The sequence below is a fragment of the Lissotriton vulgaris genome, chromosome 6, assembly GCF_964263255.1.
Source record: "Lissotriton vulgaris chromosome 6, aLisVul1.2, whole genome shotgun sequence".
Lineage (NCBI taxonomy): Eukaryota > Metazoa > Chordata > Amphibia > Caudata > Salamandridae > Lissotriton > Lissotriton vulgaris.
Window position 1 is genome coordinate 1,914,140,911 of NC_141694.1, and position 26,494 is coordinate 1,914,167,404.

A 26,494-nucleotide genomic window follows, 5' to 3' on the forward strand; every position below is an offset into this window, starting at 1 on the left:
AGCGCTGCCTTTTCAAAAAGCTGACCTGCTGGGAGCGGAAGCCCTATCGGCAAGACCCTTCGTTTGTCCCGGTAAGCAATCGCGTTCGCCGTTTTTGCTTTAGCGTAGGAGAAATTTATTCCGCACGCAGTGTTAAACCCTTGCTCCTTTCATGATAGGAGTAGCGGACGTGCTTCATAACTAGAAGACAGCGCGTGTCTCGCCACCTCCGTATTTCAGGAATCGAACCACGAGAGGGAACCACGAGGGTAAACCGGCATTAGGGTTTATCAGCGCTACAACTGCTGCAGGTAAACTAACACGCAATACGGAGTGCGCCACAACCGTAAATGTTTTACCTGTTTTAGCTAAATTGGTTAAATAAGTCCCCTTGTGAAAACGTTAACGTACAAGTGAGAAAAGGGTGCGAAGCTGTATAGCAGCAAACAGTAGCTTGTACTTAAAAATAAACTTGTCTTTAGTGGAAAATAGAATAAACATGGAATAGTCCTTAAAAGATTCGCCCCTTTTTCTTCATTATTAGAAACCAAATTAAATCGGCAATTCGTCGGAGAGACAGACCTGACGCCCAGATATATACTGATAAAAAATGCCTAACATCTGCTAACCATAAGGAATGAGTGACACCGCTATAAGGCAGCGCCTAAACTAATCTTGGTAAGCATTAATAACAGCTGCATCCTATATGCAGAAAATAAAGGGAACTTCAGTAAGAACACTAGCTCGAATTTATGTTGGCTATATTTTTTCATTATTAGGTTCTTAACTGTATAACAGTACATTAGTCATGGTGACGCAATGAGAAACAGACCCCAGATGAAGAATATACATTAACTCTCTAGGGGTAAGTCATCATAAACATGCCCACATCAATACATAACTAAATATATAAGTTGCCTTTAGCTAAAATGTATGTGTTTTTTTAGTAGGGAATTGTCACCTCTCTGGTCTCTTAGAGGGAAAAAAAACCCAATACTACAAGAGAACAGTACTGCTTCTGTACATTAGTACTTCTTTAGGTAAGATAGTAAAATGCATGGAATCAGGGTGTTTACAACCTGATTAGAATAAAGGCTATTGCAGAACACACTAGGAGTATTCTTTCTGTCCTCCTTTTCCAATTCCTTTTCCTACTCTTTGTCTATTCTTATATGTACAAGCTGATAAATTTTCTCAGAACAAAAATCGAAAAGAAAGTAATGTAATGCTAACAAGTAAATACATTATGAAAAAAGAACAAATAAGTACCACATTAATTCTTTGAACCAGTGATTATGAAATCTGTGAATAAGAAAACGGTTCTTATCTATGTTTAATCACACTAAAATGAATTATGTAAAATATGAGTGTGAATCGTGTAAGAAAATTGTTCTTATCTTTGTTTAATCACACTAAAATGAATTATGTAAAATATGAGTGTGAAACGTGTAAATAACTAGTCATGTAGTGTACCTCCCTGTTTGCACACATTGAACATAATAAGGTTTGTTCTAGAGAATTGTTTTTACACATAGGTGTTTGTTATGTATAATAGGCGGTATATCAAATACTTAAATACCTTTCTTACCAATAGAATTGTGGAAACAACAGGAAACTAGTTCAGTTATATCATTTGATGATAGAAATGTAAATAGTAAAACATTGTTATGATCTCTTTTACAGAAATTGATGGTAAAGTCCTGATGAAGGCATACTCTTACATGTCGAAACGCGTCGACTGGATACCATCTAATCTTTTTAATTTTTTGTGAATACATATGTATCACTTCATGGCAATTTTATCAAATCTGATTAATGCACTGAATTTTATCATTTTCTTTTAATTATATTAAAAATGTATTTTTTCTAAACTGCACTAGTTTGGTTGTTTAATCTATTGTGTAAATAAGCATATGCCTGGGAGCGTTGTTTCACATACTGAAGATGCCTATGACATTGCAGTAGAAGTACAGTATTGATTCATCTTTTGTTTTTTCCCCCAAAAGTATATTTTGTGGTGTCACCCTGCCGGTGGGGGCAGGGCATTGTCTCGTGCCCATCTTTGCACTACCCTTCCTTGGAAGGCATACCGGGGCAAAGAACATGTATAAAGGAAGCCATTTAAAGAGGGAACATGTCCTTCTGCATGAAAGGGAGTGACCCTGAAGTGAGTGGGTTACAACCTCTGATTGACCTTGGGTTCTCGACCAGTGATCAAACAGCACTTATTTTATCTGTTGGGCAGGACCATCAGCCTGGTGAGGTGCTGGATTGGCTAATTTACAGCAGTTCCCCATCCTCCCACAATGAGCCCTGTGAATATTTCCTAGAAGTTTCTTTACTGCCTCTTTCACCTCATTGTTCCTCAGAGTATAGATGAGTGGGTTGAGCGCTGGAGCCACAAAGCCATAAAAAACTGAGATAATCTTCTCGTTCTCTGTGGAGATCATTGACCTGGGCCTCAAGTACATCACAATGTTAGTTCCATAGAAGAGAGTGGCCACCGACAGATGGGAGCCACAGGTGGAGAAGGCCTTTTGTCGGCCGGTGCCTGTCGGCATCCGCAGGATGGTGCTGATGATGCAAACGTAGGTGAAGATAATTAAAAACATAGGAGCCACAAGAATGACCAAACAAACCCCAGCAATTACAAGCTCATTTACCCGGATGTCTGTGCATGCCAAGTGTAGGACAGCTGACAGCTCACATACAACATGGTTGATTTTGTTGTGTCCACAGAACGACACAGTCATTGCGAAAGACACCAAGACTATTGCGAGCAGGAAGCCAGTGGTCCAGGTGGCAATGGCAAGCCTGATATAGACCCCTCTGTTCATCAGCCTCTGGTAGTGAAGAGGGTGGCAGATGGCAAGGTAGCGGTCACAAGCCATCACCGCCAGAAGGATGCCTTCTGTCCCGCCAAAGGAAAAGCCAGCATACATTTGTGCCACACATCCAGCAAATGGAATGGTGTTTCTTTTAGACAGGAAGCCTTTCAAGCAGGTAGGGATGTCAGCTGATAAAAAACAAATATCCAAGAAGGATAAGTTGCAAATGAAAAAGTACATAGGAGAGTGAAGCCGAGAACTTGCTATGGTGACCAAGATGATCAAAGAATTTGCAGTGATGGTGGCCAGGAAAGTTACTAGGAACACAACAAAAAGCACAACACTGACATGACTTGAAACTGAAAAACCCAACAGAATGAATTCAATCACTAGACTGTGGTTTCCTTGCTCCATTGCTTTCCATCCTCCTAATCTGCAAAACAAAACAAGAATGAAAATAACAGACAATTATTGATTAATGACTGTAAATTCATCAGCACAATGTTAACAGTCTCCCGCAGCACACGGAAACACATACAATTTCATACAAGCACATTCTAATTAACAAGGTAACTGGAGCACATCAGGAGTAGGAACTTTCTGATTCAAACTTGAAACTCCTCAGTGGCCTTATTGGGCAAAGTCATTTATCCTGTAAACACCACCCTAACACATTAAAATACCTTCAAATAAAAACCTTTGAAGCAATCTGCAACTGGAACAGATGGCAAAGGGTTAAACTACTGATCAGCTCCATTTGCGCATAGGAACCTAATTAAAAGCAATGAATAGGCACCACGGATGACAAGAGTAACAGATCAGTACATCCAAACATTAAACAAACTGAAACTACAACATCAGATCCATGTAGCTGTCATAGCGTCTTGCAAGTTACCAATGACGGAACCCCTTTGGCTGCTGGTGGACTTTGTAGGGGCTGTGAGGTAAGTGTTAGAGTGAAATGCAATAAAGGCTGATTTAGAATGGTGAGGTCGCAGTTACACGCAGAAGAATAAAGATGAGGTATACTAAGCTTTGTCTGTGGTGTACAAATGGAAATGAGAAAAGGGATAAGTATCCAGTGCTCTCTGAGAGAGTTTGCTATTGTCTAAGCAAACTCTTTGTGCGTGCCACTGGTGCCTTTGTAGAAGTACAGAATTGACGAATAAGGCATTTGGAGTTAAAGTGCAACTCCAGCTGCTGTGAAGCAGTTGAAGACAATAAAAGCATTGCAGAGAATCTACACGTCATTGACCGAGAACCTGCTGGTCAGGCCATACATAAAAGTTCCAGCCAGCCACCCCAGATGAGGTTATACATTATATGGAGTGTTAGCACTGAAAGTGGATACTAAATGTTTTTCAAAAAGCAGCCATTGCTAATTAAAAATAAAAAAAATGAGGCTGCAAACAGAAGTCTTACAAGGTCAAGATAAAACAGGTGTCAGAAAATGCAACTTGACATTTAGAAAAGAAGAAATAATTGCCTTACCAAAACCTTTAAAGAGAGTCATTGTACTTATGCAAACGGTTAAGTGGGTCAGTGAGACGTGCACAAAGTTGTGCTTATTGAGCCGTCCACACATGCAGTGGCCAGCCACCAAAACTGCTGATTAGGGCTTTGAAAAAACTTCACAGGTTTTTATAGAATAACTAGCAGCCCGTCCCGACGTTGTCCGGGTATGAGTTGCTGCCGGCCAGTAGTATATTGTTTTGTAGGATTTCGTTTTGATAGCATTTCTTATCTGTGACAGGTCTGTGAAATGCTCCGATTTACAGTGCACTGCTGATGCCCTTAAGAGTGCGCGTTCAGTAGTGTGTGAACTCGAGTTTCCCTACTTTATTTTACCTTGCAATATTATATAGTGCGAATTCGAGAACATGGCATGAGCACAATTTACATTACAGAAGAACACATTAATTTGTGGTAGGCACAGGGAGACAAAGCGATTTGCCTGGAATCACAGGATGTTGAGCTGATGCCGAGATTTGAACGTAGCTCCCCATCTCTAAAGTTCGTAATTCTAGAACTTATGGTGGGAGGTGTGTCTAAAAGTGTATGTCGGTCCTGGGCATCAATGAGAGAGACCTGTGCATTTTTCCAATCGGTGGTGAAAAAATATGAGTATGTTGCTGGAGATGTGAGCCGCCGTGCCACCAATGTACTTACGGGGGAGGTTAAACACCCATTATTCCGCAACTTTCTTTCCGCATACCATCACTCTGCATACTTTCATTACGAAAGTACCATGACTCTGCAATGCCTTTATAACGCGTGGCATTACATTTTATATGCTTTTACCATGCATACATTTACAACGAAATTCGTTGTAAATGCATGAATGATAAAAGCATGTTTTTTTTTAAATGTTTGGATAAGGCAAGTATGGGTATAGGGGTATATGTTTTGGGGTACTAAGGTATATGTTTTGGGGTGTTTGGGTATTTTAAGGGTTCAGATATAGTTTTGGGTTCTGGGGTACAGAGGTATTTTTAGGGTTCATGGCTAGGTTTGGGTTTTGGGGTATAGGGGTATTTTTAGGGTTCAGGGGTAGGTTTGGGTTTTGGGGTACAGGGGTATTTTAAGGGTTCAGGGCTAGGTCTGGGTTTTGGGATACAGGGGTATTTTAGGGTTCTGGGCTAGGTTTGGGTTTTGGGGTACAGGGGTATTTTTAGGGTTCAGGGGTAGGTTTGGGTTTTGGGGTACAGGGGTATTTTAAGGGTTATGGGCTAGGTTTGGGTTTTGGGGTACAGTGGTTTTTTAGGGTTCAGGGGTAGGTTTGGGTTTTGGGGTACAAGGGTATTTTTAGGGTTCAGGGGTAGGTTTGGGTTTTGAGGTACAGGGGTATTTATAGGGTTTAGGGATAGGTTTGGATTTTGGGGTACAGGGTATATTTATAGGGTTAAGATGGGTTAGTGTTTAAGGGTGTTGGGGTATTTGATAGGGTAAGGGTGGGTTATGATTACGGGGTGCAGGGGTATTTAAAGTAGGGGTGGGCGTTATTGGCGTGAACTTGGTACAATAAATCCGCAATATTTTGTTCCGTCAGATTTCCAATTATTAAAACAGAAACCTCATATATTCAAGGTAAAATAACAAGTATTTCTACATGCTAAAATGCATATAGTCATTTCACAAAAGTGAAATTAGCTTCCAGCAAGCAGTGAGAGAGGTGATGATTTTGACATCAAGCCCCTGCAAAGCATTATGGGACGAGATTAGCAGTGGGAAGTGAATATTATAGTATCCATATAATTCTACAAAGAGCTGCAGTTCACCTCGTCGTCCCTAGTTGTCCCTGATGAGGCAAATGCAATAGCATTTAAAATATTATACATCAAGCTACAGTTCACCTCGTGGTCCCTAGATTTCCCTGATGAGGCAAATGCAATAGCATTTAAAATATTACACATCAAGCTGCAGTTCACCTTGTCGTCCCTAGATGTCCCTGATGAGGCAAATGCAATAAGCATTTAAAATATTATACATCAAGCTGTAGTTCACCTCGCCGTCCCTAGATGTCCCTGATGAGGCAAATGCAATAGCATTTAAAATATTATACATCAAGCTGCAGTTCACCTCGTCGTCCCAAGGTGTCCCTGATGAGTAAAATTCAAAAACATTGAAACCCTTTCATGAATGCTAAAAATTGTGCTAATCTTATCCCATAATGCTTTGCAGGGCCTTTTAGCTGTATTTTTGCCCATAACTGTGCTTGGGGTGGTTCTAAGAGAATGGGACCTCCACTGAATTACTATTTAAAGGGAGCAGGAATGTATAGAACCTGGGAAGAAAAAACAACACTCGTGACGGAATGCCCCCAGCGATTGTCACGCCCCCAGCACACACCCACAGCACAATGCAGACACGCCCACAAGGGACTACTTTGCTGGCACAGTTCTTTTACCTTTAAAATGTATATGGTGGGCGTCTGCATAGCCTATGTCCTTCTGCTGCAACTGCCCTTTCCAACGCTGTATTGGGTGTAGTTCCCGAGTTTACCTTGCCAAAAGGTGTCTGTTCTCTCTTTATAATAGTAGTATAGAAGAGCCAAGAGCGCCTCTCAGGTGGCAGCAAAGAATGTCATGTTTCCAAAAGATGATCCAGAGGCCAGCACCTCAAAAGGTCTCACAGATGAGTTGCCTAAACGAAGTTAGAGTGATCAACCAATGGTGTCAAAATCTTCCGCCATGGACTACAATGCTGCTGCATTCCTGAAACCACTGCCAGCTTTCGATACTGACAAAAAGCTAAATGTTGGCAATAGATGGGTAGTGCGGATAGAAACATTTTAAAGATTTCATTGATGCACTTAAAGACGCTGATTAAAAGATGATCAAATACCTCAAAAGTCTTACTGGTGATAGTTTAAACAAAATCACAAGGAAGATAATAAACCTAACTTCACAGATCATGTAAATAAGGTCACTTCATCCACTTTTAATACCCTCAGGATAATTAAAAAAATGTAACCTTTTATTCCTATCAAACTGACAAATATATTAGTCATCTCTCTAATCCTGTCTATAATAAACTTTTGTAACAGTCTGCTTCTGACGACTTATAGGTACAATATAAACAAACTTCAGGTCCTGCAAAATGCTGCTGCAAGACTATTGTTACAAAGTCCCAAATTTAGCTCAGTGTTTCGAGACCTAAAACTGTGCTTTGGCTTCCTATTAAACAAAGAATCACCTCTAAGGTATTATGTTTAGTGCATAAAGCATTTCATGATCTTGGTCCTGACTCTTTGAACCAGAGCTGCAAACAAAATCCCCCCCATTAGAAATCTTCAGTGGGTAAATGCTAAGTTATTAGTACTTCTGAGATTCAAGCTAGTATGATGGCGTAAGAGCATTGTGCTAGATGCATCCAAACCATGGAGAAGCTCGACTCCTTGCTTTCAGGAAAGCTGAAAGGACCTGGAGGCAGAGTTACAAGTCGTGTGCGATGCAGCATCTGCAGCACACATGGAAAGAGGAAATCAACTCTAATGCTTGCTGTTCAGTGAGGGTTCCCTTGCGGCACATAAACAATCATTGAAAGGATGCAGCACACATGGAAAGAGGAAATCAACTCTAATGCTTGCTGTTGTTCAGTGAGGGTTCCCCTGCTGCACATAAACAATCATTGAAAGGATGCAGCACACATGGAAAGAGGAAATCAACTCTAATGCTTGTTGTTCAGTGAGGGTTCCCTTGCGGCACATAAACAATCATTGAAAGGATGCAGCACACATGGAAAGAGGAAATCAACTCTAATGCTTGCTGTTGTTCAGTGAGGGTTCCCTTGCGGCACATAAACAATCATTGAAAGGATGCAGCACACATGGAAAGAGGAAATCAACTCTAATGCTTGTTGTTCAGTGAGGGTTCCCTTGCGGCACATAAACAATCATTGAAAGGATGCAGCACACATGGAAAGAGGAAATCAACTCTAATGCTTGTTGTTCAGTGAGGGTTCCCTTGCTGCACATAAACAATCATTGAAAGGATGCAGCACACATGGAAAGAGGAAATCAACTCTAATGCTTGTTGTTGTTCAGTGAGGGTTCCCTTGCGGCACATAAACAATCATTGAAAGGATGCAGCACACATGGAAGGAGGAAATCAACTCTAATGCTTGTTGTTGTTCAGTGAGGGTTCCCTTGCGGCACATAAACAATCATTGAAAGGATGCAGCACACATGGAAAGAGGAAATCAACTCTAATGCTTGTTGTTCAGTGAGGGTTCCCCTGCTGCACATAAACAATCATTGAAAGGATGCAGCACACATGGAAAGAGGAAATCAACTCTAATGCTTGCTGTTCAGTGAGGGTTCCCCTGCTGCACATAAACAATCATTGAAAGGATGCAGCACACATGGAAAGAGGAAATCAACTCTAATGCTTGCTGTTGTTCAGTGAGGGTTCCCTTGCGGCACATAAACAATCATTGAAAGGATGCAGCACACATGGAAAGAGGAAATCAACTCTAATGCTTGTTGTTCAGTGAGGGTTCCCTTGCGGCACATAAACAATCATTGAAAGGATGCAGCACACATGGAAAGAGGAAATCAACTCTAATGCTTGTTGTTCAGTGAGGGTTCCCTTGCTGCACATAAACAATCATTGAAAGGATGCAGCACACATGGAAAGAGGAAATCAACTCTAATGCTTGTTGTTGTTCAGTGAGGGTTCCCTTGCGGCACATAAACAATCATTGAAAGGATGCAGCACACATGGAAGGAGGAAATCAACTCTAATGCTTGTTGTTCAGTGAGGGTTCCCCTGCTGCACATAAACAATCATTGAAAGGATGCAGCACACATGGAAGGAGGAAATCAACTCTAATGCTTGCTGTTCAGTGAGGGTTCCCCTGCTGCACATAAACAATCATTGAAAGGATGCAGCACACATGGAAAGAGGAAATCAACTCTAATGCTTGTTGTTGTTCAGTGAGGGTTCCCTTGCGGCACATAAACAATCATTGAAAGGATGCAGCACACATGGAAGGAGGAAATCAACTCTAATGCTTGCTGTTCAGTGAGGGTTCCCCTGCTGCACATAAACAATCATTGAAAGGATGCAGCACACATGGAAAGAGGAAATCAACTCTAATGCTTGTTGTTCAGTGAGGGTTCCCCTGCGGCACATAAACAATCATTGAAAGGATGCAGCACACATGGAAAGAGGAAATCAACTCTAATGCTTGTTGTTCAGTGAGGGTTCCCCTGCGGCACATAAACAATCATTGAAAGGATGCAGCACACATGGAAAGAGGAAATCAACTCTAATGCTTGTTGTTCAGTGAGGGTTCCCCTGCGGCACATAAACAATCATTGAAAGGATGCAGCACACATGGAAAGAGGAAATCAACTCTAATGCTTGTTGTTCAGTGAGGGTTCCCTTGCGGCACATAAACAATCATTGAAAGGATGCAGCACACATGGAAAGAGTAAATCAACTCTAATGCTTGTTGTTCAGTGAGGGTTCCCTTGCGGCACATAAACAATCATTGAAAGGATGCAGCACACATGGAAAGAGGAAATCAACTCCAATGCTTGCTGTTCAGTGAGGGTTCCCTTGCGGCACATAAACAATCATTGAAAGGATGCAGCACACATGGAAGGAGGAAATCAACTCTAATGCTTGTTGTTCAGTGAGGGTTCCCTTGCTGCACATAAACAATCATTGAAAGGATGCAGCACACATGGAAAGAGGAAATCAACTCCAATGCTTGTTGTTCAGTGAGGGTTCCCTTGCGGCACATAAACAATCATTGAAAGGATGCAGCACACATGGAAAGAGGAAATCAACTCCAATGCTTGCTGTTCAGTGAGGGTTCCCTTGCGGCACATAAACAATCATTGAAAGGATGCAGCACACATGGAAGGAGGAAATCAACTCTAATGCTTGTTGTTCAGTGAGGGTTCCCTTGCGGCACATAAACAATCATTGAAAGGATGCAGCACACATGGAAAGAGGAAATCAACTCTAATGCTTGTTGTTGTTCAGTGAGGGTTCCCCTGCGGCACATAAACAATCATTGAAAGGATGCAGCACACATGGAAAGAGGAAATCAACTCTAATGCTTGTTGTTCAGTGAGGGTTCCCTTGCTGCACATAAACAATCATTGAAAGGATGCAGCACACATGGAAGGAGGAAATCAACTCCAATGCTTGCTGTTGTTCAGTGAGGGTTCCCTTGCGGCACATAAACAATCATTGAAAGGATGCAGCACACATGGAAGGAGGAAATCAACTCTAATGCTTGTTGTTCAGTGAGGGTTCCCTTGCTGCACATAAACAATCATTGAAAGGATGCAGCACACATGGAAAGAGGAAATCAACTCTAATGCTTGTTGTTCAGTGAGGGTTCCCCTGCTGCACATAAACAATCATTGAAAGGATGCAGCACACATGGAAAGAGGAAATCAACTCTAATGCTTGTTGTTCAGTGAGGGTTCCCTTGCTGCACATAAACAATCATTGAAAGGATGCAGCACACATGGAAGGAGGAAATCAACTCCAATGCTTGCTGTTGTTCAGTGAGGGTTCCCTTGCGGCACATAAACAATCATTGAAAGGATGCAGCACACATGGAAGGAGGAAATCAACTCTAATGCTTGTTGTTCAGTGAGGGTTCCCTTGCTGCACATAAACAATCATTGAAAGGATGCAGCACACATGGAAAGAGGAAATCAACTCTAATGCTTGTTGTTCAGTGAGGGTTCCCTTGCTGCACATAAACAATCATTGAAAGGATGCAGCACACATGGAAAGAGGAAATCAACTCTAATGCTTGTTGTTGTTCAGTGAGGGTTCCCTTGCGGCACATAAACAATCATTGAAAGGATGCAGCACACATGGAAAGAGGAAATCAACTCCAATGCTTGCTGTTCAGTGAGGGTTCCCTTGCGGCACATAAACAATCATTGAAAGGATGCAGCACACATGGAAGGAGGAAATCAACTCTAATGCTTGTTGTTCAGTGAGGGTTCCCTTGCGGCACATAAACAATCATTGAAAGGATGCAGCACACATGGAAAGAGGAAATCAACTCTAATGCTTCTTGTTGTTCAGTGAGGGTTCCCTTGCTGCACATAAACAATCATTGAAAGGATGCAGCACACATGGAAGGAGGAAATCAACTCTAATGCTTGTTGTTCAGTGAGGGTTCCCTTTCTGCACATAAACAATCATTGAAAGGATGCAGCACACATGGAAAGAGGAAATCAACTCTAATGCTTGTTGTTGTTCAGTGAGGGTTCCCTTGCGGCACATAAACAATCATTGAAAGGATGCAGCACACATGGAAAGAGGAAATCAACTCTAATGCTTGTTGTTGTTCAGTGAGGGTTCCCTTGCGGCACATAAACAATCATTGAAAGGATGCAGCACACATGGAAGGAGGAAATCAACTCTAATGCTTGCTGTTCAGTGAGGGTTCCCTTGCTGCACATAAACAATCATTGAAAGGATGCAGCACACATGGAAAGAGGAAATCAACTCTAATGCTTGTTGTTCAATGAGGGTTCCCCTGCGGCACATAAACAATCATTGAAAGGATGCAGCACACATGGAAAGAGGAAATCAACTCTAATGCTTGTTGTTCAGTGAGGGTTCCCTTGCTGCACATAAACAATCATTGAAAGGATGCAGCACACATGGAAAGAGGAAATCAACTCTAATGCTTGTTGTTGTTCAGTGAGGGTTCCCCTGCTGCACATAAACAATCATTGAAAGGATGCAGCACACATGGAAAGAGGAAATCAACTCTAATGCTTGTTGTTGTTCAGTGAGGGTTCCCCTGCGGCACATAAACAATCATTGAAAGGATGCAGCACACATGGAAAGAGGAAATCAACTCTAATGCTTGTTGTTCAGTGAGGGTTCCCTTGCTGCACATAAACAATCATTGAAAGGATGCAGCACACATGGAAGGAGGAAATCAACTCCAATGCTTGCTGTTGTTCAGTGAGGGTTCCCTTGCGGCACATAAACAATCATTGAAAGGATGCAGCACACATGGAAGGAGGAAATCAACTCTAATGCTTGTTGTTCAGTGAGGGTTCCCTTGCTGCACATAAACAATCATTGAAAGGATGCAGCACACATGGAAAGAGGAAATCAACTCTAATGCTTGTTGTTCAGTGAGGGTTCCCCTGCTGCACATAAACAATCATTGAAAGGATGCAGCACACATGGAAAGAGGAAATCAACTCTAATGCTTGTTGTTCAGTGAGGGTTCCCTTGCTGCACATAAACAATCATTGAAAGGATGCAGCACACATGGAAGGAGGAAATCAACTCCAATGCTTGCTGTTGTTCAGTGAGGGTTCCCTTGCGGCACATAAACAATCATTGAAAGGATGCAGCACACATGGAAGGAGGAAATCAACTCTAATGCTTGTTGTTCAGTGAGGGTTCCCTTGCTGCACATAAACAATCATTGAAAGGATGCAGCACACATGGAAAGAGGAAATCAACTCTAATGCTTGTTGTTCAGTGAGGGTTCCCTTGCTGCACATAAACAATCATTGAAAGGATGCAGCACACATGGAAAGAGGAAATCAACTCTAATGCTTGTTGTTGTTCAGTGAGGGTTCCCTTGCGGCACATAAACAATCATTGAAAGGATGCAGCACACATGGAAAGAGGAAATCAACTCCAATGCTTGCTGTTCAGTGAGGGTTCCCTTGCGGCACATAAACAATCATTGAAAGGATGCAGCACACATGGAAGGAGGAAATCAACTCTAATGCTTGTTGTTCAGTGAGGGTTCCCTTGCGGCACATAAACAATCATTGAAAGGATGCAGCACACATGGAAAGAGGAAATCAACTCTAATGCTTCTTGTTGTTCAGTGAGGGTTCCCTTGCTGCACATAAACAATCATTGAAAGGATGCAGCACACATGGAAGGAGGAAATCAACTCTAATGCTTGTTGTTCAGTGAGGGTTCCCTTTCTGCACATAAACAATCATTGAAAGGATGCAGCACACATGGAAAGAGGAAATCAACTCTAATGCTTGTTGTTGTTCAGTGAGGGTTCCCTTGCGGCACATAAACAATCATTGAAAGGATGCAGCACACATGGAAAGAGGAAATCAACTCTAATGCTTGTTGTTGTTCAGTGAGGGTTCCCTTGCGGCACATAAACAATCATTGAAAGGATGCAGCACACATGGAAGGAGGAAATCAACTCTAATGCTTGCTGTTCAGTGAGGGTTCCCTTGCTGCACATAAACAATCATTGAAAGGATGCAGCACACATGGAAAGAGGAAATCAACTCTAATGCTTGTTGTTCAATGAGGGTTCCCCTGCGGCACATAAACAATCATTGAAAGGATGCAGCACACATGGAAAGAGGAAATCAACTCTAATGCTTGTTGTTCAGTGAGGGTTCCCTTGCTGCACATAAACAATCATTGAAAGGATGCAGCACACATGGAAAGAGGAAATCAACTCTAATGCTTGTTGTTGTTCAGTGAGGGTTCCCCTGCTGCACATAAACAATCATTGAAAGGATGCAGCACACATGGAAAGAGGAAATCAACTCTAATGCTTGTTGTTGTTCAGTGAGGGTTCCCCTGCGGCACATAAACAATCATTGAAAGGATGCAGCACACATGGAAAGAGGAAATCAACTCTAATGCTTGTTGTTCAGTGAGGGTTCCCTTGCTGCACATAAACAATCATTGAAAGGATGCAGCACACATGGAAGGAGGAAATCAACTCCAATGCTTGCTGTTGTTCAGTGAGGGTTCCCTTGCGGCACATAAACAATCATTGAAAGGATGCAGCACACATGGAAGGAGGAAATCAACTCTAATGCTTGTTGTTCAGTGAGGGTTCCCTTGCTGCACATAAACAATCATTGAAAGGATGCAGCACACATGGAAAGAGGAAATCAACTCTAATGCTTGTTGTTCAGTGAGGGTTCCCCTGCTGCACATAAACAATCATTGAAAGGATGCAGCACACATGGAAAGAGGAAATCAACTCTAATGCTTGTTGTTCAGTGAGGGTTCCCTTGCTGCACATAAACAATCATTGAAAGGATGCAGCACACATGGAAGGAGGAAATCAACTCCAATGCTTGCTGTTGTTCAGTGAGGGTTCCCTTGCGGCACATAAACAATCATTGAAAGGATGCAGCACACATGGAAGGAGGAAATCAACTCTAATGCTTGTTGTTCAGTGAGGGTTCCCTTGCTGCACATAAACAATCATTGAAAGGATGCAGCACACATGGAAAGAGGAAATCAACTCTAATGCTTGTTGTTCAGTGAGGGTTCCCTTGCTGCACATAAACAATCATTGAAAGGATGCAGCACACATGGAAAGAGGAAATCAACTCTAATGCTTGTTGTTGTTCAGTGAGGGTTCCCTTGCGGCACATAAACAATCATTGAAAGGATGCAGCACACATGGAAAGAGGAAATCAACTCCAATGCTTGCTGTTCAGTGAGGGTTCCCTTGCGGCACATAAACAATCATTGAAAGGATGCAGCACACATGGAAGGAGGAAATCAACTCTAATGCTTGTTGTTCAGTGAGGGTTCCCTTGCGGCACATAAACAATCATTGAAAGGATGCAGCACACATGGAAAGAGGAAATCAACTCTAATGCTTCTTGTTGTTCAGTGAGGGTTCCCTTGCTGCACATAAACAATCATTGAAAGGATGCAGCACACATGGAAGGAGGAAATCAACTCTAATGCTTGTTGTTGTTCAGTGAGGGTTCCCTTGCGGCACATAAACAATCATTGAAAGGATGCAGCACACATGGAAAGAGGAAATCAACTCTAATGCTTGTTGTTGTTCAGTGAGGGTTCCCTTGCGGCACATAAACAATCATTGAAAGGATGCAGCACACATGGAAGGAGGAAATCAACTCTAATGCTTGCTGTTCAGTGAGGGTTCCCTTGCTGCACATAAACAATCATTGAAAGGATGCAGCACACATGGAAAGAGGAAATCAACTCTAATGCTTGTTGTTCAATGAGGGTTCCCCTGCGGCACATAAACAATCATTGAAAGGATGCAGCACACATGGAAAGAGGAAATCAACTCTAATGCTTGTTGTTCAGTGAGGGTTCCCTTGCGGCACATAAACAATCATTGAAAGGATGCAGCACACATGGAAAGAGGAAATCAACTCTAATGCTTGTTGTTGTTCAGTGAGGGTTCCCCTGCTGCACATAAACAATCATTGAAAGGATGCAGCACACATGGAAAGAGGAAATCAACTCTAATGCTTGTTGTTGTTCAGTGAGGGTTCCCCTGCGGCACATAAACAATCATTGAAAGGATGCAGCACACATGGAAAGAGGAAATCAACTCCAATGCTTGTTGTTCAGTGAGGGTTCCCTTGCGGCACATAAACAATCATTGAAAGGATGCAGCACACATGGAAAGAGGAAATCAACTCTAATGCTTGTTGTTCAGTGAGGGTTCCCCTGCGGCACATAAACAATCATTGAAAGGATGCAGCACACATGGAAAGAGGAAATCAACTCCAATGCTTGCTGTTGTTCAGTGAGGGTTCCCTTGCGGCACATAAACAATCATTGAAAGGATGCAGCACACATGGAAAGAGGAAATCAACTCTAATGCTTGTTGTTCAGTGAGGGTTCCCCTGCGGCACATAAACAATCATTGAAAGGATGCAGCACACATGGAAAGAGGAAATCAACTCCAATGCTTGTTGTTCAGTGAGGGTTCCCCTGCGGCACATAAACAATCATTGAAAGGATGCAGCACACATGGAAAGAGGAAATCAACTCCAATGCTTGCTGTTGTTCAGTGAGGGTTCCCTTGCGGCACATAAACAATCATTGAAAGGATGCAGCACACATGGAAAGAGGAAATCAACTCTAATGCTTGTTGTTCAATGAGGGTTCCCTTGCGGCACATAAACAATCATTGAAAGGATGCAGCACACATGGAAAGAGGAAATCAACTCTAATGCTTGTTGTTCAGTGAGGGTTCCCTTGCGGCACATAAACAATCATTGAAAGGATGCAGCACACATGGAAAGAGGAAATCAACTCCAATGCTTGTTGTTGTTCAGTGAGGGTTCCCCTGCTGGGGACAATCATTGAAAGGATGCAGCACACATGGAAAGAGGAAATCAACTCTAATGCTTGCTGTTGTTCAGTGAGGGTTCCCCTGCTGGGGACAATCATTGAAAGGATGCAGCACACATGGAAAGAGGAAATCAACTCTAATGCTTGTTGTTGTTCAGTGAGGGTTCCCTTGCGGCACATAAACAATCATTGAAAGGATGCAGCACACATGGAAAGAGGAAATCAACTCTAATGCTTGTTGTTGTTCAGTGAGGGTTCCCCTGCTGGGGACAATCATTGAAAGGATGCAGCACACATGGAAAGAGGAAATCAACTCTAATGCTTGTTGTTCAGTGAGGGTTCCCTTGCGGCACATAAACAATCATTGAAAGGATGCAGCACACATGGAAAGAGGAAATCAACTCTAATGCTTGTTGTTCAGTGAGGGTTCCCTTTTGCACATAAACAATCATTGAAAGGATGCAGCACACATGGAAAGAGGAAATCAACTCTAATGCTTGTTGTTGTTCAGTGAGGGTTCCCTTGCGGCACATAAACAATCATTGAAAGGATGCAGCACACATGGAAGGAGGAAATCAACTCCAATGCTTGTTGTTCAGTGAGGGTTCCCTTGCGGCACATAAACAATCATTGAAAGGATGCAGCACACATGAAAAGAGGAAATCAACTCTAATGCTTGTTGTTGTTCAGTGAGGGTTCCCCTGCTGGGGACAATCATTTTAAAGGATGCAGCACACATGGAAAGAGGAAATCAACTCTAATGCTTGCTGTTGTTCAGTGAGGGTTCCCCTGCTGGGGACAATCATTGAAAGGATGCAGCACACATGGAAAGAGGAAATCAACTCTAATGCTTGCTGTTGTTCAGTGAGGGTTCCCCTGCTGGGGACAATCATTGAAAGGATGCAGCACACATGGAAAGAGGAAATCAACTCTAATGCTTGTTGTTGTTCAGTGAGGGTTCCCTTGCGGCACATAAACAATCATTGAAAGGATGCAGCACACATGGAAAGAGGAAATCAACTCTAATGCTTGTTGTTGTTCAGTGAGGGTTCCCTTGCTGCACATAAACAATCATTGAAAGGATGCAGCACACATGGAAAGAGGAAATCAACTCTAATGCTTGCTGTTGTTCAGTGAGGGTTCCCTTGCGGCACATAAACAATCATTGAAAGGATGCAGCACACATGGAAAGAGGAAATCAACTCTAATGCTTGTTGTTCAGTGAGGGTTCCCTTGCGGCACATAAACAATCATTGAAAGGATGCAGCACACATGGAAAGAGGAAATCAACTCTAATGCTTGTTGTTCAGTGAGGGTTCCCTTGCGGCACATAAACAATCATTGAAAGGATGCAGCACACATGGAAGGAGGAAATCAACTCTAATGCTTGTTGTTCAGTGAGGGTTCCCTTGCGGCACATAAACAATCATTGAAAGGATGCAGCACACATGGAAAGAGGAAATCAACTCCAATGCTTGCTGTTGTTCAGTGAGGGTTCCCTTGCGGCACATAAACAATCATTGAAAGGATGCAGCACACATGGAAAGAGGAAATCAACTCTAATGCTTGCTGTTCAGTGAGTGTTCCCTTGCGGCACATAAACAATCATTGAAAGGATGCAGCACACATGGAAAGAGGAAATCAACTCTAATGCTTGTTGTTGTTCAGTGAGGGTTCCCCTGCTGGGGACAATCATTGAAAGGATGCAGCACACATGGAAAGAGGAAATCAACTCTAATGCTTGCTGCTGTTCAGTGAGGGTTCCCTTGCGGCACATAAACAATCATTGAAAGGATGCAGCACACATGGAAAGAGGAAATCAACTCTAATGCTTGCTGTTGTTCAGTGAGGGTTCCCTTGCGGCACATAAACAACCATTGAAAGGATGCAGCACACATGGAAAGAGGAAATCAACTCTAATGCTTGCTGCTGTTCAGTGAGGGTTCCCTTGCGGCACATAAACAATCATTGAAAGGATGCAGCACACATGGAAAGAGGAAATCAACTCTAATGCTTGCTGTTGTTCAGTGAGGGTTCCCTTGCGGCACATAAACAACCATTGAAAGGATGCAGCACACATGGAAAGAGGAAATCAACTCCAATGCTTGCTGTTGTTCAGTGAGGGTTCCCCTGCTGGGGACAATCATTGAAAGGATGCAGCACACATGGAAAGAGGAAATCGACTCTAATGCTTGCTGTTCAGTGAGGGTTCCCCTGCGGCACATAAACAATCATTGAAAGGATGCAGCACACATGGAAAGAGGAAATCAACTCTAATGCTTGTTGTTCAGTGAGGGTTCCCCTGCGGCACATAAACAATCATTGAAAGGATGCAGCACACATGGAAAGAGGAAATCAACTCTAATGCTTGTTGTTCAGTGAGGGTTCCCTTGCGGCACATAAACAATCATTGAAAGGATGCAGCACACATGGAAAGAGGAAATCAACTCCAATGCTTGCTGTTGTTCAGTGAGGGTTCCCTTGCGGCACATAAACAATCATTGAAAGGATGCAGCACACATGGAAAGAGGAAATCAACTCTAATGCTTGCTGTTCAGTGAGTGTTCCCTTGCGGCACATAAACAATCATTGAAAGGATGCAGCACACATGGAAGGAGGAAATCAACTCTAATGCTTGCTGTTCAGTGAGGGTTCCCTTGCGGCACATAAACAATCATTGAAAGGATGCAGCACACATGGAAGGAGGAAATCAACTCCAATGCTTGCTGTTCAGTGAGGGTTCCCTTGCGGCACATAAACAATCATTGAAAGGATGCAGCACACATGGAAAGAGGAAATCAACTCTAATGCTTGTTGTTGTTCAGTGAGGGTTCCCCTGCTGGGGACAATCATTGAAAGGATGCAGCACACATGGAAAGAGGAAATCAACTCTAATGCTTGCTGTTGTTCAGTGAGGGTTCCCCTGCTGGGGACAATCATTGAAAGGATGCAGCACACATGGAAAGAGGAAATCAACTCTAATGCTTGTTGTTGTTCAGTGAGGGTTCCCCTGCTGCACATAAACAATCATTGAAAGGATGCAGCACACATGGAACGAGGAAATCCACTCTAATGCTTGTTGTTGTTCAGTGAGGGTTCCCTTGCGGCACATAAACAATCATTGAAAGGATGCAGCACACATGGAAAGAGGAAATCAACTCTAATGCTTGTTGTTGTTCAGTGAGGGTTCCCTTGCGGCACATAAACAATCATTGAAAGGATGCAGCACACATGGAAAGAGGAAATCAACTCTAATGCTTGTTGTTGTTCAGTGAGTGTTCCCTTGCGGCACATAAACAATCATTGAAAGGATGCAGCACACATGGAAAGAGGAAATCAACTCTAATGCTTGTTGTTCAGTGAGGGTTCCCCTGCTGCACATAAACAATCATTGAAAGGATGCAGCACACATGGAAAGAGGAAATCAACTCCAATGCTTGCTGTTCAGTGAGGGTTCCCTTGCGGCACATAAACAATCATTGAAAGGATGCAGCACACATGGAAAGAGGAAATCAACTCCAATGATTGTTGTTCAGTGAGGGTTCCCTTGCGGCACATAAACAATCATTGAAAGGATGCAGCACACATGGAAAGAGGAAATCAACTCTAATGCTTGTTGTTCAGTGAGGGTTCCCCTGCTGCACATAAACAATCATTGAAAGGATGCAGCACACATGGAAAGAGGAAATCAACTCTAATGCTTGTTGTTGTTCAGTGAGGGTTCCCTTGCTGCTCATAAACAATCATTGAAAGGATGCAGCACACATGGAAAGAGGAAATCAACTCCAATGCTTGCTGTTCAGTGAGGGTTCCCTTGCTGCTCATAAACAATCATTGAAAGGATGCAGCGCACATGGAAAGAGGAAATCAACTCTAATGCTTGTTGTTGTTCAGTGAGGGTTCCCTTGCTGCACATAAACAATCATTGAAAGGATGCAGCACACATGGAAGGAGGAAATCAACTCTAATGCTTGCTGTTCAGTGAGGGTTCCCTTGCTGCACATAAACAATCATTGAAAGGATGCAGCACACATGGAAAGAGGAAATCAACTCTAATGCTTGCTGTTCAGTGAGGGTTCCCTTTCTGCACATAAACAATCATTGAAAGGATGCAGCACACATGGAAAGAGGAAATCAACTCTAATGCTTGTTGTTGTTCAGTGAGGGTTCCCTTGCGGCACATAAACAATCATTGAAAGGATGCAGCACACATGGAAAGAGGAAATCAACTCTAATGCTTGTTGTTCAGTGAGGGTTCCCCTGCTGCACATAAACAATCATTGAAAGGATGCAGCACACATGGAAAGAGGAAATCAACTCCAATGCTTGCTGTTCAGTGAGGGTTCCCTTGCGGCACATAAACAATCATTGAAAGGATGCAGCACACATGGAAAGAGGAAATCAACTCCAATGCTTGCTGTTCAGTGAGGGTTCCCTTGCGGCACATAAACAATCATTGAAAGGATGCAGCACACATGGAAAGAGGAAATCAACTCCAATGCTTGTTGTTGTTCAGTGAGGGTTCCCTTGCGGCACATAAACAATCATTGAAAGGATGCAGCACACATGGAAAGAGGAAATCAACTCCAATGCTTGTTGTTCAGTGAGGGTTCCCTTGCGGCACATAAACAATCATTGAAAGGATGCAGCACACATGGAAGGAGGAAATCAACTCTAATGCTTGCTGTTCAGTGAGGGTTCCCTTGCTGCACATAAACAATCATTGAAAGGATGCAGCACACATGGAAAGAGGAAATCAACTCTAATGCTTGCTGTTCAGTGAGGGTTCCCTTGCTGCACATAAACAATCATTGAAAGGATGCAGCACACATGGAAAGAGGAAATCAACTCTAATGCTTGTTGTTGTTCAGTGAGGGTTCCCTTGCGGCACATAAACAATCATTGAAAGGATGCAGCACACATGGAAAGAGGAAATCAACTCTAATGCTTGTTGTTCAGTGAGGGTTCCCCTGCTGCACATAAACAATCATTGAAAGGATGCAGCACACATGGAAAGAGGAAATCAACTCCAATGCTTGCTGTTCAGTGAGGGTTCCCTTGCGGCACATAAACAATCATTGAAAGGATGCAGCACACATGGAAAGAGGAAATCAACTCCAATGCTTGCTGTTCAGTGAGGGTTCCCTTGCGGCACATAAACAATCATTGAAAGGATGCAGCACACATGGAAAGAGGAAATCAACTCCAATGCTTGTTGTTGTTCAGTGAGGGTTCCCTTGCGGCACATAAACAATCATTGAAAGGATGCAGCACACATGGAAAGAGGAAATCAACTCCAATGCTTGTTGTTCAGTGAGGGTTCCCTTGCGGCACATAAACAATCATTGAAAGGATGCAGCACACATGGAAGGAGGAAATCAACTCTAATGCTTGCTGTTCAGTGAGGGTTCCCTTGCTGCACATAAACAATCATTGAAAGGATGCAGCACACATGGAAAGAGGAAATCAACTCTAATGCTTGCTGTTCAGTGAGGGTTCCCTTGCTGCACATAAACAATCATTGAAAGGATGCAGCACACATGGAAAGAGGAAATCAACTCTAATGCTTGTTGTTGTTCAGTGAGGGTTCCCTTGCGGCACATAAACAATCATTGAAAGGATGCAGCACACATGGAAGGAGGAAATCAACTCTAATGCTTGTTGTTCAGTAAGGGTTCCCTTGCGGCACATAAACAATCATTGAAAGGATGCAGCACACATGGAAGGAGGAAATCAACTCTAATGCTTGTTGTTCAGTGAGGGTTCCCTTGCTGCACATAAACAATCATTGAAAGGATGCAGCACACACATAAGTTGAAAAGTGGCACTTCAGATTGTTTTTGTGCAGGAAGGGAACCCTTCCAGAACAAAACAAAGATCCCGACAATGCAGGCATCCAAGGGTGCCTGCATCCGCGCATGGCAGCAGTTTGTGCGCCAGCGCAGGGAGAAGCACAGAGATGCAACATATTGTTGTAAATATGCCACAACACTGTGCCTTCCAAACTAACGCAGCACGGCACAGCAAAATGACTTACTGCACCATGCTGCGTTAGTGTATTGTAAATCTGCCCCCTGGTTATTCAAGTCTTGGTAATTCAGGCGGTCCTGTAACAATCTGAGTTGGAACTGAATAGTGCTTAGACGCCTCTGGACAGTAATACGGTTTACAAATCCAGCTAACATTACATAACATCCCAGCCTATGCTGATGATGCAGTTGTAATGGCACGCACCGCAAGGGCCCTACGACAGTTGTCGTTGTTATTGTTTTTACGGTGTTTTATATAGCGCAAACTTGACCCAAAGGTATTGGGTATTAGAAGGTGCCTTACATAGCATCAGTTGCATTACAGGATTACACATTCATTTTTGTTAGGCACTGGGAGATTACATGATTTGCCCAGAATCCCAGAATGTTCAGTGTCATTGCCAAACTTGGTTCCCCAGATTCGAGATCAACCACCCTAGCTGCTAAGCCAACTTCTCTCCCCAACTCTCACAGTTAGTGTATTTTTCTGTAAACTTTATGAAATGCTTAGATTTACTAACCCTGCACGAAGCACTACACTACGCTCGTGGAGTTTGCGAAGTTTGCGCAACTTCGCACTACGCGAGCTGCACGTAGCACAGTACGAACACGCGTAGTGCAGCGTAGTGCAGCGCTAATTTTTTGCTTGTTCGCGGTCCTGATTGTCATGTTCACGACCGCGAGCAAGCAAAATGACATCCCGGCGAGATTCTCAACGCGGGGAGGTAAGGTTTCTCATTGTGAGTGGTTGTGCATGCTCGCGACCGCTCTCAATGAGAAATTACCAGTTCGCGTTGAGAAAGCTACAGCTCGAGTAATAATCTACTCGAGCAGCGGAAAACTACAGCTCGCACTGTGCAAGATGCCGTTTTCAATGATTGCACAGTGCCGGATGCTTATCCGCACTGTGCAATCATTGAAAACGCATCTTGCACAGTGAGAACATGCTACTACGCAGCTCGCGTAGTGCTACGTGAAGTGCGCGTAGTACGAAGTGCACTTCGCGTAGCGGTACTTCGCGTACTACGCCCACCCCTAAGATTTACACACTACCTTCAATCATTCTTATATAAGGACTTGTGGCCCAAGAAAATTGAACCGGGAAACACTTAAAGTGGGGGATGCCTCTTAAAATGTACTCGCACTTTCTCATATCTGGGATTAACCCCTTCAGATAATGGTCTATGCACTGAACATGTTATGCAAAGCAGCAAATCAAGGACAGTTATTTCACTGCTTAGTTTACCACAGCCAAGGAAGGGAGGAACACTCCCCCCATCCAGATTTTCAAAATACAGTGCAGACCAATAGCCACACACGAAGCGAGATATTGGGCATTAATAAAAGTAACTTAATCCAAGTCTAAAAAAACAGGTTTTATAGAAGAGTTTTAGGGGTCCCTATTTCTTCTGCTAATTGTGTTGCCCATAGCGAACTGAATATCCACTGTTTTGGTTTGCACTCTAGAGAAAGATGGAGGCAGGTCTCACTAAAGATGTAATTCAAATAGCTCTATACAAATCAGTCAAAGCGGATAGACTGGCAACGGAGGCTTTAAAGTTAAGTGTAGCAGCATATATGAATCTAGAAGCAGACAGACTAATGGTGATGTACCTGACAAAACCTATGGGGTGATGGGAGAGATGTTTGTTGTTTTGTTTAAGGGAGGGCACTGTCATATATATGTTATGCTTCCCCCTAGGACAATAGAAACATTTGAACTCTTGTCCATGCCCATGTAATGGGATTTCAGACCAATCACTACTACACTTTTTATTCTTTTGTGACATTTCTTCAATTTACACTAAAATAATTTTACTTCCCGTAATAAAAATGTTTGCTACAAGTAACTATAGAGAAGTATACAGGAAGGCTCTCCAACTCATTGGTGATGAAGGCATTTTTTTCTGTGGGAATGTTCTTGAAAACTGCAGTGTGAGCATGTACGTCAATGAACACAATCTAGTAGTGGCCTATATATGGTATATGGAATGTTAGTTTTTAATGTTTCCTTGGTTTCAATTTTTAAGGACACCTTTGTAGCAGATGGATGAGTGCTTACACCTTCACTTTATTGTGTTTCATCGTCACTATAAATGAACCTTTTTAAGGGCATCGTTGCAGCTCATGTATGCACTTTGGTTTCCGATGGCACAAGTTGCAGTAATGGAGACAATTCATTATATTTTTCCTCAGACATAATTAAGTATGGGCGGAAAATCCGTTCCGCTCGCGGATTTTGCGGATTTTCGTTAAATTCGTAATCCGCGAGATTCGCGAATTTCCCGCAAAATCCGCAAATCCGCGAGCAGCGGATTTTATGGCTTGCTCGTACTGTTCGCATGAATTCGCGGCTTCCCAGTTCAACTTCGCGCCCCGCGAATAAGCGCTAAATTGCAGAAATACGATCTTAGCAAAACTGAAACTACTTACCAGGTTCAAAAGTTCAAGCTCATCATTAGTAGCCATTTCCTGTAGTGCTTCCTGAGGGGCCCCTCCAGAGTTCAGTTGCCTACTTGCAACTATTATGTGACCCTGCTCTGACCCTCAGAATAGTTACACATATGCCACAAAGGTCCTGAATTACAGCTAAGGGAGACAAGCAGGAGCCAGGCTGGAAGTTCAAATCCAGTGACACATTAATCAGCCCCTAATTCATTATTGTCAGTTGGGGCAGGGCCGGTGTTGTAACTAATTTTGCAACAATGAAAGCACTTAGCAACTGCAAAAGATCACTAATCAGGAAGCACTAAGGAAGCAGGTGCCAGCTAAAAAAATATTCTGTGACAGATTAATCAGCCCTAAATTAATTCAGGTCACTTGAGGCAGGGAAGGTGTGCTTTGCTTTGCCACAATAATGTACACTGGACAACCAGAGGGTGCTGTGATGAAACAGATGGTGGCATGGGTGAGCCAGAGGGTGGCATGTGATGACAGAGGGTGGCAGTGATGAAGAAGAGTGTCCCAAACAGGCTGGACACGTAGAAACAACAAGTTCGCAAAACTTGCGACCCGACAGGTAAATTCGCGTTTGCGAAATTGTACAAAAACCCTCGCGACCTGGCAGAAACCCGCGCGAACACAAACAAAAAAAAATTCGCGAGAATTCGCGAATTTTGCGGATTGCGAGTTCGCAAATCCGCAAAATTCGCGAACGCGAGATTTGCAAAATTCACCCATGCTTAGACATAATGCATATTGAAGCAACAACGTTGACGATGAACGGTATCATACAACGATTTACTTTCAGTGTAATCTTCGGACAATGATTGAATGACCTTTGTGCTTTGGCATGTCAACATTTCTTTGACATCTATATGGCACAATCATCTTCTTCACTTTCATTTGATAGTGATCTAGAAGAACTGTTTGACGATGATTTAGATGACAATCAACTACGTTCAGAGCCAATTTGTCTTAACTGCTTCAGGAGCAACCACAGCAGCAAGACCACACTTCTCACCTTCACCGATGACATCCACTCCCTCCTTGACCGAGATGAATCCGCAGCCCTCGTACTCCTGGACCTCTTGTCCACCTTCACTACCCGCTCCCACCACACATTGATTAGGAGAAGAGAAGGTGATGTTGGAATTCATGGCAAGGCCCTGGACTGGATCTAATCCTCCTTTATAGGGTAAACACAGTGAGTCAGACAATCTCAGTTCTTCTCCCAACCCACAGAGATCCCCTGCAGCGTTCCCCAGAGCTCCTCCCTGAACCCCACCCTTTTCAATGTCTACATGGCCACTCTCACGATCATTGTGAGGATCCATGGACTCAACATAGTCTCCCATGTCCACCCTACCCAACTGATCATCTCCCTCACAAATGAACCAACAACCACCGGAAACAACTCCCAGAGCGTGTGAAGGCTGTTGCAACCTGGATGAAGAGTAGCTGCCTCAAACTGAATTCAAACAAAACCAAAGCCTCACCATAGGACCTTCACCCTCAGCATGGAACAACTTCTGGTGTCCCTCCACAATGGGAGCCCTACCCACCCTCACAGACCATGCACGCAACCTCAGCATCATATTAGACTATTCGCTAACAATGAACAATCAGATCAATGCTGCGG

General features: G+C 43.0%; 1 protein-coding gene and 1 long non-coding RNA gene across 2 annotated transcripts; one reads left to right on the top strand and one right to left on the bottom strand.

The window, feature by feature from the left end:
- Nucleotides 1-519: 519 nt before the first annotated feature.
- LOC147709911 (uncharacterized) lies at nt 520-1,893 on the top strand. The gene is made up of 3 exons (XR_015296577.1): nt 520-657; nt 759-844; nt 1,663-1,893. It is a non-coding gene; the product is annotated as an uncharacterized LOC147709911 (long non-coding RNA).
- Nucleotides 1,894-2,204: 311 nt separating this feature from the next.
- Nucleotides 2,205-26,210, bottom strand: LOC147709912 (olfactory receptor 2K2-like). Its single transcript, XM_086926119.1, has 3 exons — nt 25,877-26,210; nt 24,233-24,341; nt 2,205-3,240 (listed from the first exon to the last, which is right to left on the bottom strand). The coding sequence occupies exons 1-3, from the start codon at nt 26,208-26,210 to the stop codon at nt 2,205-2,207; spliced, it is 1,479 nt and encodes a 492-aa protein (XP_086782245.1).
- Between the last annotated feature and the right edge of the window lie 284 nt (nt 26,211-26,494).

Bases quoted from the DNA above. Each gene is read 5' to 3' on its own strand.
- LOC147709912 (XM_086926119.1), bottom strand. From the start codon at position 26,210: ATGGGAGACTATGTTGAGTCCATGGATCCTCACAATGATCGTGAGAGT. The intron at 24,342-25,876 runs GTGAGAAGTGTG...CTCACACTGCAG, and splicing joins AGTGGATGTCATCGGTGAAG to TTTTCAAGAACATTCCCACA. The intron at 3,241-24,232 runs GTAAAATTATTT...TTTGTTTTGCAG, and splicing joins AAACATTTTTATTACGGGAA to ATTAGGAGGATGGAAAGCAA.